General features: G+C 38.7%; 1 protein-coding gene across 1 annotated transcript in view; it reads left to right on the top strand.

Annotated features, from left to right (window-relative positions):
* The first annotated feature begins 3,918 nt into the window (after nucleotides 1-3,918).
* Nucleotides 3,919-15,516, top strand: part of atp10b (ATPase phospholipid transporting 10B) — a 34,940-nt gene continuing 23,342 nt past the window's right edge. The window contains exon 1 of the mRNA XM_057349711.1: nucleotides 3,919-4,463. Within this exon, the coding sequence (XP_057205694.1) occupies nucleotides 4,054-4,463 (410 nt within the window). The 5' untranslated portion in view covers nucleotides 3,919-4,053. The remainder of the gene's footprint in view (nucleotides 4,464-15,516) is intronic.

Genomic DNA, 15,516 nt, shown 5'->3' with positions numbered 1-15,516 from the left:
TTAATACCTTCTGAATGTTTTCAATCGCAATTCAAATGTGCATTGACATGTTATGCTTAAATTACCATAAATCCATGCCAGCTCCACACAGAGGAGAGGAGGATGAGTCTGAAATGATGTTATTCTGGTCAGGTGAGAGATTCGGGTGCATGTGTTTCCACGAGTGCTGATTGGAGTGGGGTGTTGCGGCTGCTCAGAATACATAACGGAGGAAAAGGAAACACTTCCGCTCCTCTGATAGACAGAAAGGGGGAAAGCAGTTTTCCTGGGTGCCCCAGGGGACATTAAGGCAGAAAGGCATGAACGTTCCGGTGCACTATAACTATGCAAAAGGATGGTCCTGTGGGCCAAAGGAGCAGCTAAATGAAAGCTGGGTGGAAATAGAGATCTGTTTTTCACCTCAACAGCTCCTTAGTGACTCACACACAAACCCGCATCACCCACTTCACCGTTAATACCCAAAGTTCCCGCAGTAGAGGAAAACCTGGAAACATCAGGAAAATAGACATTTCTGGGCTTGGAAATGTCTGAACGAGTCATGGGAAAATTAGGAATTTGCCCATTTGATCAGCTGTATAATGTTTTAAGTTCATTAGAATTGGGACACCTTTTGGACATTGAGATGAACGTTACAAAGGGTTCCAAGTTCAAACTACTTTTAAAGAAAAAATATATTTAATAATCTATGTACTGCAAAATATACCTACACTGTAAAAAACCTGTAATTTTACAGAAGTTTTTCTGTTGTCATTTTTTTTACTGTTTTTCCATGTATAATGTAAAAAATGAATTTTACAGATTTTAACCTGCAATTTGATGTTTTAAACAGAGATGGCGATAGAGAGGCAAACGTTACGGATTGCAGCTTTAATTTATATTCAGCTGTCATTTTGCTAGAAAGAAGAATTTGAATACTTTCAACAAGGTAAAAAAGTATGCTTATAGATGTATTGTCTGAAAACAGGTAGTAATATTTCATGCTCATTTAATTATGCGTAGATATTTTTGTCTGGAACTAGAACAAAATGAATTCATTCATTTTGTGAATTTGTTGTAAGTTTTGCAAGCAACTGTTAGCAGGGGCCAGCATCTATAAAATATCTGTTGTGCAGAAAAATGACCATGGTACTTTTTGGGGCTTTGTGACCTTGTTGGTCATTAACACACACATGACTTTTAAATACAAAATCCTTTCCATCTGTGGTCAAAATGTATTTCTGTGCTCTGTAAGTCGAGGGCTAAATTCCTGTCATCATTAATGACCCTGAAGCTAACTAACTCCACCTGCACAGAGCCACACTCTTACATTCAATGTCAAGTGTAGTTGCCATGGAGATTTCTCTGCCAGGATGTTAAAGAACAAGTTGGCTGTCTTAAAGACAGGGTTGCATGTTCACCCCTGGAGTTGGCAGTCAGCGTGACGGACGTGGCGGTAATTAAATAGTAAAAGTCTGCATGCTGGCCAGCGAGAGGAGAGCCTGTCACGACTACGGCTGGCACCAACCTCACACAACCATTAAAAAAAATACACACGGTTTTCTCAAACCACAGGTGTAACTCTGTGATGTTCCCTCTGTAGTGAAGAGCTCAGACTCTTGTGGCTCACTCCTTTAAATGAGACCTCTTTAATATCTCAATTATTTCCAACAGACTTTTTTCCACTTTTGCTCAAGTCTCCTCTTTTTCAGAGCTAAAACAGAGCAACGTCTGAACAAATAAATAAAAAGGTGAAAATAAAGGGAAAAGAGCAAGACCCCCTGCATCACATAACATTACACCGTGATTTCCCCTCTCTCTCCCTTTTTCATTCTCTTTGTCTGTTCTTCTCTCTCAAAAGCGGCCCCAGTGGTAAGATGAGGAGGTTTATAAAAAAACGGCAGAAAAGCAGAATAACCACATGCTTTCCGCTCTTCAATGCTTCTCTGCCACTGGAGGAATTAAGGACTCACAGATCTTTGTCCTATTTGTCAGGAAGTGGAGGAATAGAGAGGAGGGGAAGGAAACACAGACAGAGAAAAGGATGGAGGAGGGGTGATGCTCTACTACAACAGCTGTGCCACCGCGCCGCATGAAACAAGAGGGCCAGCCATCCTGGGACGAGGCTGCCGTATATACTCAAGCACTGAACCTCTGCTTTCATCAAACTTACACAACACATGGTGCGCTGCAGGGCCGTGTCAGCCTGTGACAGCTGCAGAATGAGATCTGTGTATGTGCGCGTGTGTTGCTATATAAAACCGAGACAGATATATGAGCTTGCTGCTTTTAATCCCGTTACTGTATAAATTATATACATTATTCATTGTGTACGTCATTTCTCATTTGACTGCTGCGGCCACTCACGAGAAAGAAGAAGAGACCTCTTAATATCTCAGTTATTTCTCTTACTGTAGACATCAATGAGATTGAGAGCAAACCTTGCCTCTCATACAGTAGATTTCTCCTGAGAAAAAGAAAAAGATGCAGAAATCTCACATTCAGAAGAGATCTCAACAATGACACAAACTGAGCTCAAATGTGCCATGCCTGCAGTTAAAAGTCAATATTATTGAAGATTTCAATAAAAACTCAAACGTTTCACATCAAATTCATGCGAGTCCAGATTATTTCGCATTTACAGTCAACATTCATTTCACACCTCCATACTCTTCATGTATTTTAACAATTGCCTCATTTGTTTCTGTTTGTATTTCTTCCAAGCAACTTAAGAAGAAACATCTAAGATTGATACTAGTTGATTTTCTTGTCAAGAGCAATCTGTGTACAACAAAATGTTACTCTGGGAAGGTGCAGTTGTTATTTTGTAATATTTTTGTCCTAGTTGTATAAATGTAAAACAAATAGGTAAGTTATACATTGCTGTATAGTATATCACTGCTGTCCTTCCGAAACCTTGTATCTCCATATTTCTTGATTTTTATTTTTTGTGCCATAAGTCATCATTATTAGTCACTCTTTATGTTTGTCACTTGTTTTTGCAAATATCTAACCAATAAAAAGTAATAAAAAGTGCTTGTCAACTTAATCATTTTGAATAGTACAGTGTTTTTTTCCATTTCCTGAAAAACAGCGAATTTGGACATCCGAGGTTTCGAAGCAACAGCGAAGAAATAGCATTGTTTAGAAATGTATTATTTGGTTACATGTACACCCACAGTTTAACATTTAGTGAAACCAAAGAACAAACACCTTAGTAACGGCATAGTACCGTCCTGACAACCACCCACAACATGATTGCATCTCATTGACAAGTTCTGACTGGGCAGACAGTACGGTTTTGTCTTTTTTATACAATAAAATATCTAGATCTCTTTAAGTTAACTCCGTCTGTTGTTGTAATTGCCTTTTAATTCAGGTAAATGACACGTCGGCCTATGTACAGGAACACAGGATATGCTGACGTAAGCCTGAAACAAGTTTGACTGCGTTATGAGCACAAGCACATTCCTGGAAACTTCTGCACCTATTTTCTCATTGAGTTGATGAACCTTTGAGTTCTTTGCATTTGTTCACTGACTGACGAATCCTTAACACACTAGTCAAAAGTTTGGAATCCTATTTTTAGAAGTTTTAGAACAATTTTTACATGCACAGTTTATATTTGTCCACAAGTCCTAACATAACAGTAAACATTGGAGGTTGAACTATATTTTATACTGTGTAGATGACGCTGTCATGTTTTGAACTACACTGTATTGCTCCAAAAAATGTAAATGTGTCACTAGGCTGTTGTCTCTCCCTTTGATTCTTTATATCCATGCTTTGTTTCATACTATTTCTTATAAGGCAGTGCTCTGACAACATACCTTCACCTTAGACATGTATGCGGTCAGGGGAGTTTGACAGGTGCAGTCTCAACCCTCTTTTCTCGTGCTCACCCTCCCTTTCTTTCATCGAGCTTCACTCGTACAGGTGATGTGAGAAGTGTGCAGGAAGCTCCTTAAAACTTTTATAAGCCGTGCCGGGGGCTTACGGTACCCCCAAAACAGCAGGATATATATTAAAACAACAGATCATGCAGGATTTTTTATTCCATTTGAGAGCTGAGACATTATGACTTGGACAGACCCTCTGACCCTCATTCGCCATGGCTGGGCGAGACACAAGGACACAGAGGGACCCATCAGGAGGGTGGTCTCCAACCTGCCGTTTGAAGATCTGAAGAAACGGGATCAGCCTAATCGCCAGTATGAGGGCAACGGCATTAAAACCAACAAATACAGACTTTGGTCTTTCATTCCCATGAACTTATTCGAGCAGTTCCACCGCATGGCCAACCTTTATTTCATGGGCCTCGCCATCTTGAACTTCGTCCCGATGGTGAACGCGTTCCAGCCAGAGGTGGCTCTCATTCCCATTTGTATTATCTTGGCACTAACCGCTGTTAAGGATGGTTGGGAAGACTTCCGGAGGTACCAAGCTGACCAGCAGCTCAACAACATGCCCTGCTTTATATTCAGCAGGTAAACACACAATGAGTTCTCAATGTTCAGAATACTGGAAATATAAAAAAAAGTTTTAATAATCTGGATGTGTCAAGTTATGGATGACTATACAATGACTTAGTAACGTCTCTCTTCTTTCTCTCCGCATTTTTTTTTGCTTCTCTACCTCCCTCGCTCGTGCGCACGCTCTCTCTCCCCCATCTCTCGGCTTGCGTCTCTGTCGTGGTGCAGGCTCGCTTGAATTTGTGTTTCACTTCATCTGTGTTTCCAAACCCCATGGGAATTTTTGACCTAGAAATAAAATTTGTGTGGGAGATTTTTTTCCTTCGTTTTGAAGAGCTGCACAATATCTTGCATCCAACGCATTGTGCGCATTTCGTCGAGATCCTCATCATTGTGTTGCATCAGAGGACAGACAGACAGACGTCCTTTAGATCTATTCTAGAACGACTGAATAGCTGGTGGGAAAAATGAGTAATTCACCACACTCGACATGGGTTAGAGAGAGAGATTTCACAGGTACACGCCGATATATTTTTATTTCCAAAAGAGATTCCAAATCCATCACTTATTGCCATGGTTACTCTATTTCATTTTATTTCGAGCTAAGCTGCTGCTCCATTTGTGATTCCTGGAGTGTTTCCAAACGGGGAGCCCAGGTGGGCCGGCAGCACAGGAGTGAGAGATCTGCTTGGGTCAGTCCACAAACAGATTCAGAGCTTGACTTTTGCTGTTCTGACGTGTCTGTCATGCCCCCAGGAGAAGTTACAAAACAAGCTCTTTGCCATTTTTATTATTCAGAGTTTGTGTTTTTATTATGGCCGTGTCTCAGTTTTAGACAGCTTTGGTATATAAGCAGGGCTGGAAATGGGGGAACGCGGGGAGGACGGAGTCCAGGGAGTGAATTTCACATCACGATGTTGAGAATCTTTTTTTCATGAAACAACATCTGAATACTATGCAAATGTCATACAGTACATAATACAGTGGAATTTCATGTATGTATGGTTTAAACATATAATTTATGTCCCTCTGCTTGGTCCCCATCGGCTATTTCCAGCACTGTAGATATAATACATTAACCCTTTCACACGTAGAGATTTAAGTGCTTGTAAAAATCTCGTTTTACAACAAAACCTGACTGAGGTTGTCATAAATTCATGCATGAAAGAGTTAACTGTCAGAATGCTAGGTCTCTAAATGTAGCAAACTGTCAACGTTTTCTTTTAAATTTTATATTTCAGTCAGAAATGCATCACGTCACGGAAGTAACATTCATCTAGAATGCTGCATCGTGTTGACAAGTTGACTTGAGTCATATAATCTCTAAAGAGATTCAATGTACAACCATCACATCCGCTGTGGTTAAAGATGATGAAGGGGTGCAGTCCAAACATCCTTTATAGTATATACTACACATTGAGCTGTTTGTAGGGCAAGGCAAATCATTAGAATTCGGTTCCACAAAAAAGCTGCTTCATTATCATAGAAGAACCATTTTTGGCTGAATTTGGTTCTCATATCCAAAGAATCTTTTTGTTTTACAAAAGGTTCTTTGTGGTGGAAAACGATTATTTAGACCAGGGGTTTTCAAACTCTGTAATACCAAGCCCCCCCAAAATAACCTTTTGTGTGCGACCACTTTTCTAAAATACATATCCATCTATCCATTTTATGTACAGTAAAGAAACATTTATACTTTGTTAGATAAATAGTATGTGATATTATAAAGACAACATATTATTTCCGAACATTTGTAGTTGGGCTACACTTGGATGTATAACCCTCATAAGAAACATTTTCAATCCAATTGTATTTGCACTGTAGCAGCTTTCACCTTGAGTCCGAAAAGAGGAACCGTGGTGAGAAAAACTCACTATAAAGATACAAATAAACAATTCTGGAGACTATGCATGTAGCGAAAAAGTATAATGTTCAGTAGACTTGGACAATTTTGCTTTGTCTTTTTTCTATGAAATTTTCTAGGGACCCCTAGCAACTTTCTGGGGGTCCCCCGGGAGTCCCCAAACTCTAATTTAAAAACCCTTATTTAGACTTACTTTAAAAAGTAAGAAAGAAATGGTTCTTTTAAAGTGATAGTTCAACCCCAAAAATGAAAATTCTGTCATTATTTACTCACCCTAATGTCAATTCAAACCCGTACAACTTTCTTTCTTCCACAGAACACAAAAGAAGATATTTTGAAGATATGTTGGTAACTGGCACCCATTTACATGCATTGGTTTTGAATAGAAGTGAATGGGTGCCGGCGCTCTTTGGTTACCAACTTTATTCAAAATATCAAACCGGTTTGAAAATGACAAGAGGGTGAGTAAATGATGTCAGAATTTTCATTTTTGGGTGAACTATCACTTTAAGAACCTTTGAGTGAATACCACAAACCTGAAATGAATTCTTTTATAAGTTTAGGAAGTTTAATTTTAGTGTTGGTCCTGGTTAGGAGCCCTGATATACAACCACTTAGTTTCATTCTCTTCCTTTACAAGAACCGTCCTCTCTTTATGACAGAGTATCATGCTATATATCGAATTTCAAATTGTTCCCAGCAGTCATACAAAACCCTCTTTCTGTTTCTTTCATAAGGGGATCTTCAGTCTAAAAGCAACAAAATCATTACACTAATCTAATTCTTCACACACTTCTACATTGTACAGTATTGCTAATGCTTTTAATGTAGGTGTGTTTCCCTCGCATATGTGAATTGAATCAGCTCCTGTGCTTTACTCCAGCGGTTATGATTGATTTGTTCCTATTCCACCCCAGAGGAAGAGAGTTTTATGATATTGTTCACACATTCAAAACCCCCTTTCATTTTAAGAGCTCAGGGCAGAAGAAATGCTTATGCTTATTCCCTGTTGGCTGTTTAATTCACTCCCGCTGAGAATTTTCACCGTTGTGGAATATTGGAGAAAATAGCTTGCCATGATTGTGGGTGTTTGCCTGGGCATTGCTATGCGGTTGCAAAAGTTTTATTTTTTTACAGCTTGCATGTTGTGAAGTGTTGCTTTGTGGTGCGCAAAGTTAAAGATGCAGTGAATGAAATTTAGCAGCATCTAGTGGAGGTTTGCGAATTGAAACCAACAGCTAACTCCACCCCTCCCGTTTGAAGCACTACAGTGGCTGACACAGAACTAAGATGTCGTCACGTTTTTGCTTCTTTGCCGAAGGAGATAACATATTTACGACATGCGCTCTGTTTGTCCATTTAGGGCTACTGTACACAGTACAACAATCAATGTAAGGGGACCCTCAGTGTATGTAGATAGAAATAGCTCATTCGGTAACACTTTATAATACCGTTTCTTACTTAATAGGTACGTAGTTATGCAGGAACTAATGCAGAACAAATGGTTAGTGCTGCATTAACACTGTAGTTATCACTGATAACTAATAAGGAAGAAAGATTAGCTAATCAGGAGGTAACAGCATACTGATGTTTAAAGTAAGTAACAATGAGTTACTTATTACTTATTTAATTGACATTAATAACAACTAAATGCTGTATGTCTCCTGCAGAACTCTACAATAACTAAGACTCGTGTAAAATAACTATCCATTAACTATACTAAATAATTTTGACAGTAAACAGCCTATTAAAGATACATGTTTGGTATTGGGATTAATTGTAAGAATAGTTTTAATTAATTTGAACAAATTATTTCGGGAATTTCGCAGAATTCTCCATACTGTGATATTTTTATTTAAATTGATTCAAAACAAATCAATCTATTGTGCGTTTCAACCAAAAATAGTACAAATAATCCCACTCTTAATCACTGTATTGTCACTAATATTTCTGTGGTAAAATTGAAAGTGTTTCTTGTCAATCAATCGTTACAGTATTTAACTACAAATAATGCACTGTTACTTTAAGGGGGAGGGGCATGAACATGACATCACCGTATGGGGAAGTCACAGTAGCAGGGTGCAGTTTACTTTATTGATACAGTATATTCAACATAAATAGCCACTGTCTTTATACAGACAGATGAAAGCTACAGAAAAGAGAAGCAAACAAGGTGCTGTGATTGACAGAAACAACTGGAAGCTAATAACCGTAACCTGGATTTACAGTTAATATTTTGTGTCATTTTAAGTTTTGTGATAAAACCATACCCAATTTCATGTATTGCATTGACTACTGTAACTATTGTGTAACTGTAAAGTTTTTGTTAGTATTTATTAAAATGTATCTAGTCTATTGTGTCCATAAAAAGTCAGCTCTATTCAGGTGTGTGTGGATTGTAAATTAGTTACTGCAAGCTTTAGTTTGAACAGTACTGTTTTATTTATTGGTAATACTTGGGATTTTTAATTTCCTATACCCCAGAATAACTTTTTTATTAACGGGTTATCATGATTTTCACTTTACAATTGTTATAATCCGTCTGTTAATTCCGTATCATAAGTAATTACTTGAAGGGGTCATATGGCGCGAATACGTGTTTTTCTGTGTCTTTGTTTGTTATAAGTTGCCCATGCATGTATTAGACACATACAATTGCTAAAATTTAAGTGTCGGAACAAAAAATGCATTCTATCTAAAAGCGAATGCTCACCCAGACCTGCCTGAAACGCCTCGTGTAACCACACCCCCACAAATCTACGCCAGTTTGTGGTATGATTTGACTAAGACCGCCCAAATGTATACACAAGTAAGGTGGGCGTACCTGTCAGTACAATTGCTTTGGAACCTGATGTTCCAAATATGGTAAGAGGCGTTACATTTCCGTCACACGCTTGCAGTATTCCACCAATCACTATGCACTGGTTAACCGGCCAATCATAGCACACCTCGCTTTTCAGAGCAATGAGCTTTGTTAAAAATCTGTGCGTTTCAGAGAGGCGGGGCAAAGACGAGATACAAACATGCACGGTATGTGGAAAATACAGTGTTTTTAACCTTAAATCGTGTATACACATTGCATTACAGTACATCTAAAACAAACAATAATAATCGATGTAGCCGTGTTATATGACCCCGTTAATACTGATGTGGTAAGACCTGAGTAATTACTTAAAAGTTACCATGTTTTTCACTTTATAATACTGTTCCGGATCATAAGTAATTACTACTGATGTGGTAGGACCTGAGTAATTACTAAAAAGTTACTACGATTTTCACAGAATAAATTCAGTAAGAACAGAGAAATACTATTTTTTTTAATAATTACTAATGGGTTACCAAGAATTTCTTAATAGCTAATAATGAAAACACAACTCTTCAGCTATTGTCCACCAGACTCATAATAAGCAACAAGGAGAGATATGTCAGATATGTTTGAGGTAAATTGGCTAGTGATGCAGTGATTAGGAGGTGTATTTCTGAAGTTTCTTTCCTTTTAAATAAATAAAATAGAAAAAAGGATAAAGATTCATTAGATTTATTCATTGATATGATTGATATGAAAAATAAAATCTTGATGTTAGTTTGGTGATAGAAAATAATTAAGTTCACTGAAAGTAAACAAAATTGGATAAAATTTTATTTTTAATAGTAATCAAGATTATATATAACTGGTTTATTGACATAATTATTTTTAGCAGCTGTTAATGAGTAGTTAATAGATAATTATTTTAAATTAGTCTTATTGTATAGTTCTGCAGGAGACATACAGCATTTAGTTGTTATTAGTGACTATTAAATAAGTAATAAGTAACTAATTGTTAATTACCTTAAACATCTGGATGCTGTTACCTACTGATTAGTTAATCTTTCTTGCTTATTAGTTATCAGTAATGACTACAGTGTTAATGCAGCACTAACATTTGTTCTGCATTAGTTCCTGCACGAAACAGTAGGCTATTATAAAGTGTTACCGCTCATTCTAAGGTAAAAAAACATAACGCTTCAAGGTCTTTATACACCTCTTAAAGCGGCCCTAAGCGGTTTCTGCCAATCTCATATTAATCTTGAGTACCTATAGAGTAGTACTGCATACTTCGTATCTTCGAAGAGTATTTAGTTTGATCACATTTATAAAAGATAGATACAGCTGTACGATTTTTTCCAAAATCATATGGCGCGTGCGGGGTGGGGGGGGGAGGTGGCGGAAGGCTGAACTAAAGCACGTGCGCACCCATTGCCAACAAAACACAGACATCAGTTTCACTCACCGCATGCGGTTCATGTCCGGCATCTTTTAGCGCTGGGACGGCTCCATATATCAGTTTCAAACGATCTCCAAATCCAGCGTTATATCCACCGTTTATATAACATACATGACCCAAATGCAGTGAACAAACAAACACCTGAACTTCGCGAGCGTATGCTCTCTCTCTCTCTCTCCTGCACACAAGTGAAAGTGACGTCTGTGCATGCTCCTTCTTTTGCTCTCCTTGCTGCCGCGTGGGCGTGCCGTGTGCTTTTCCGGGAAAATTGTCCAATAAGGGACTAAGAAAAATTGTTACCAAACAGTTTTATATGTTTGAAAAAAACTTTCCGAAACCTGTACGATCGCTGGGGGAGTGTATCGAGCACAGAAATACTACGTAATACGCCCAACTCGTTTTTTGACAGGTTGACCATGTAAAGCATGAGAAGACAGCACGTTTAACAGTGTAAAGAAGTCAGAATGCATGACACACCGTTGCACCACCCCTTTCAGACATTATGGGTATTATATTGCATTTCTGTCAATAGATTCTCCAAAAAAATCCCAGCACCTTTAAAAGATCCCCAGGTTTCTATGAAATTGTGCACCGGTTCTTCCTCCGATATAAGTATATGAGATTTGAGGTCTCATTCTTGTATGTTGTACAAACGGTACAGGACAAGTTGTGCAACAATGTTTAATAGCCTGCTTAGGGTTTACTCAAATCCCTAATCTTGAATACACTAAGCAATAGTTATCAAGATGCTTACCTTAGCAAGAACAACTAATAAAAAGACCCCAGTAAACCGTAGAACGGTTTGGCTCGCTGTCTATAATCAAGTAGATATACAATATGTATGGAGAGAAAAGGGGCAGTTGGTGTGGAGGAGGGATGCTGAAAGAATTGTCAGAAGGATTGCAGCGAGTAGTTATTTATAGATCTTCATCCTTGCGATGGAACACACTACCCTCAAACTTTCGTTAGGAAATACATCTGTCACAAACAATGCCACACTTGATCAAACAGAAGTGCAGCCAGGTGATCACTCGTGGGTCCCCTCTGTTGGGAAAGAGGAGGTGGCCCCAGTATCACCCAAAACTTTATCCCCGTTCCGACGCACCTGCCTGTGGCATGCATTAGCATCACAGAAATGTGAGTGGGATGCACGGCTAACGCTTCACTTCGGCGTTGAGTCAAGCTGACCGTGTTCAACTTCAGCACATCTGCTTCTGCCAGAGCACGATATAATCTCCTGTATACAGTGTCAGTCAACTGTTTGCTCTGGCACCTGACATCTGAAAAGAGAGCCATTCACTTCAATCCCCCTGTCAGTGCTGCTGCATAAAACAAAAAGACACAACGAAATTCTCATAAAAGCTTAGGTGTTATTTCTGCTTTGGCACTCCTTCATGTTCCTTGGACATTAAACTAGAGACACTTTAAAATACCCACAGGGAAATTCTGTCCAGCATGCTCATTCAGGATTTTAGCAATTCTCCCAATTTGCTCTTCATTTAGGCCTACTCTTTTTTCGGAATAACTGAGATGTTACAGATGATTTTCTCGTAACACAGACACTGTCAGTGATAAGTACATCCTCTCCCACATCAGGACCGGTGATTATGATTGATAATTATTCATTATAATGCTAAACTTCCCGCTGCGCGTGTCCATATGTTACGCAAACAAATGCATAAGGCACCGCCGCGTTTCACTTTAAACGCCGGACGTGGACGTCACAGCATGACTTGAATTCAGCGTGCAGCCGGATGCTGTGAAGAGATTCAAGAGCAGGTGTTTGTCTCTCACATCATCATTTTTTCACACTCGCACATTTTGACTGACAGATAAACGCCAGAAATAGACGTCTCGCTAATCACAGACCGCAAATAGTCGAGTCCTTCTGCAGGAGCGCTGCTCGCGAGATTTATCTCACACCACTATCTGAAACAGACATCAGACACTTCATTCAGAAAAATGCACGCTTGGCAGAAAACGGCATTATTCTTGTCTGATGGTGGGAAGCAATACTCTTTTGTCAGCCATTTCAATGCTAAAACACATCAAAACCTGGAAAGAATTGTCATCACTAGGCAAATATCTCGGAAATTATTGTTGGTTAGCATAATGAAAAGCAAGGCTTTTATGGGAATCATTTAGTTGACAATGGGAATTATATTGTAAATGAATTTACGCCATAAGTAGGAACAAAGGTGAAACATGTCAACAAGATAAAATAGTATTAACCCAACATCTAAAGGTCCAGTGAATGAAATTTCGCTGAATCTAGATGTGAGGTTGCGAATACGCCCTTTTCACAATGACGTCACTTAACTTCCGCCTTTTTGCAAAGCAGTGTATCATAACATCCGTCTTGCAACAAACAAGAAGAAGAAGAAGAAGAAGAACTTCCGTTTTGCCGTCGCGCTGGAATTTAACAACAGTGAGAAAAAAAACTGACAGAACACGTATTCAAGTACTTATCCTAGCACCTTCGCTAACACAAAAAGAAAACAAAACACTTACCTTCATAATCAAACAGGTACTGTTAATGAAGAATTTGTATCCTTTCTCTAGCTTTGATCTTGTCGTTAGCGAAAATTTGTCTGCAAGACGTTGTACATCATCTAGACGTATTTGTGGCAGATGTGCAAGCCACTTGTTAAACTCCATTCTGAGGCGCTAGCGGAAGTAACTTCTTCTTCTTGAGTTTTACTGGCGGTTGGCAAATCAGCTTATAGGTGCATTACCGCCACCTTATGAACTGGAGTGCTAGCGGAAGTAATGATACACTGCTTCGCGGCAGAACGGAAGATGCGTGACGTCATGTGAAAAGGGCGTATTGCAACCAGCGGCTCACTCCACTCCTCCTCCTCCCTTTCGAAGCACTACGGTGGCTGACACAGGAATAAGCAACACAGTCTCAATGGAATTCGTGACACTATCACGAATTGTTATCTATTAATTCGTGTTTGCTGACACGAATTTCCCCCTTTTTTCTTGTCAGTCAGAACGACTTTTTTCGTGTCACACAGCACGACTTTGAATCTATTGTATTTTAATACGTGGTATCTTTCATATGTGTAAATATATATCAAGGCAATCTGATGGGAATTCATACCTATTTTACAAGCTGGCTCATTCGTGTGAATTCCTATTTCCCACGATCTCATTGGTATGTTTTGTTATGATTTGACTTTTCCCCTGTGACGTTAGGTTTAGAGGCGGGGTTAGGGAGCCATTTATCATTGTTTTGCCACCTCATGAAACTCGCATTTTTAGCATAGTTGCCAAGTCCGCTTATAATACGCGACCTTGGGCTTCTTTTTCTGTCAAGTCGCGTTAAAAAATCACTTGTTGCGGGTTTTTGGGCTTATTTTAAAAAATATGGTTGCTTGTTCTGAACCTGACAAGCAACTTTGTTTCTTTACATCTATGGTCGCTGTTTTGTTCAATCCATTAACACTGTCTGCTCGAAGGCAGACTTTTTGTACTACATGCGGCAGAGCATAACATCACAGCACTGCGAGAGCTATTTGAAAGCATACAGAGACGTCTACTGTCGAATCACTCTCGCGGTACTATGATGTCACGCAGGAGGTCACACAACAGATCTAAGCACGTAAAACAACATAGAGAAGCCAAGAATGTTACAGTGGTCTCTTCACGCAATCATCGGCGCTCTTTTGGGTAATCGGAGGTAAATATACTAAACAGATGAAATATTCACTTAAAGATAAAAAGCATTTTATAACCGGGCTACATCATTAAACATGTTAAAAGTGTAGATCTGCGCTTGGCTACACAGCGTTATTCAAGCCTAAGCACGTGTGAATAGCGTCATTTGTCCTCAAACACACCGCCTCCTTTCCCCTACCAACTAAACTAAATGTATTACATCTGTCACGATTAGAATGAAATGTGAAAATGAACGAAACGTTCAGATCTGATCACGGTGCAGCAAAGGGGTAGGGAGGGATGACCCTATTTATTAGGCTATAAGGTAAACATCAAACATTTTTATTGTATTAAATAAATGTATTGATCATTGCAGAATATAATTTTAAAAAGTATACATCAAATGCATATAGTTCAGTTTTACTTTATTATAAATGTGTGGCTGTTACAGCTACGTTAAGTGGTCATTTCTCATTTTCCATCTCTCCAGGCCTATACTGCTCACATCAGAGATTTGCAATTAATTTTTGTAAAATAATTTATGTTTGTGTTTTTCAAACAGGGTAGTGTCAGTTTAAAATGACCCAGGCTCGTTCATTAATAATAAATAATTGATAATAAATTACATTGATGATCATGAATAATGTTGGGCTTGTTTTGGGCTTGTTTTTGGAGCTGCAGTTGCTTATTTGTCTTGCAAAAGTTGGCAACACTGATTTTTAGCTAAATTCGCCTTTGCGGCTGTGATTTTAGGGTTTGGGGTGAAGTAAGGTGTTGGTTAGCCACAGCCTAAAATACGTAGGACTTCTTTTGATATCAGTTTATAAATATATATATATGTAAATACACATGCAGTCTGTGTATTGAAAGTCGTGCTGATTGACATGAAAAAAAGTCGTGCTTGAGTGACATTAAAAATAGATCGTGTTCACTGACACGAAAAAAGGTGGATATTCGTGTCCATGAACGTGAATTAATAGATTCCAAATTTCCTGTCTATGCCACGAATTGCCGTGAGACAGACTGGGTTGGAATAAGATGTCATCACGTTTTAGCATCTTTGCTGAAGGAGATAACATATTTAGGAAACGCGCTCTGTAGAGCAGTTTGTCTGTTTAGGGCTACTGTAGAAACAACATGGAGAATTCCATGCAAGGGTACCCGCGGTGTATGTAGATAGATCATTCTAAGGTACGTAACGCTTCATTATGTAAGTCGCTTTGGATAAAAGCGTCTGCTAAATTGATAAATGTAATGTAATAACATAAAATATGTC

This window comes from Triplophysa rosa, linkage group LG13 (assembly GCF_024868665.1).
Source record: "Triplophysa rosa linkage group LG13, Trosa_1v2, whole genome shotgun sequence".
Lineage (NCBI taxonomy): Eukaryota > Metazoa > Chordata > Actinopteri > Cypriniformes > Nemacheilidae > Triplophysa > Triplophysa rosa.
This window is presented reverse-complemented; position numbering and strand designations above follow the sequence as displayed.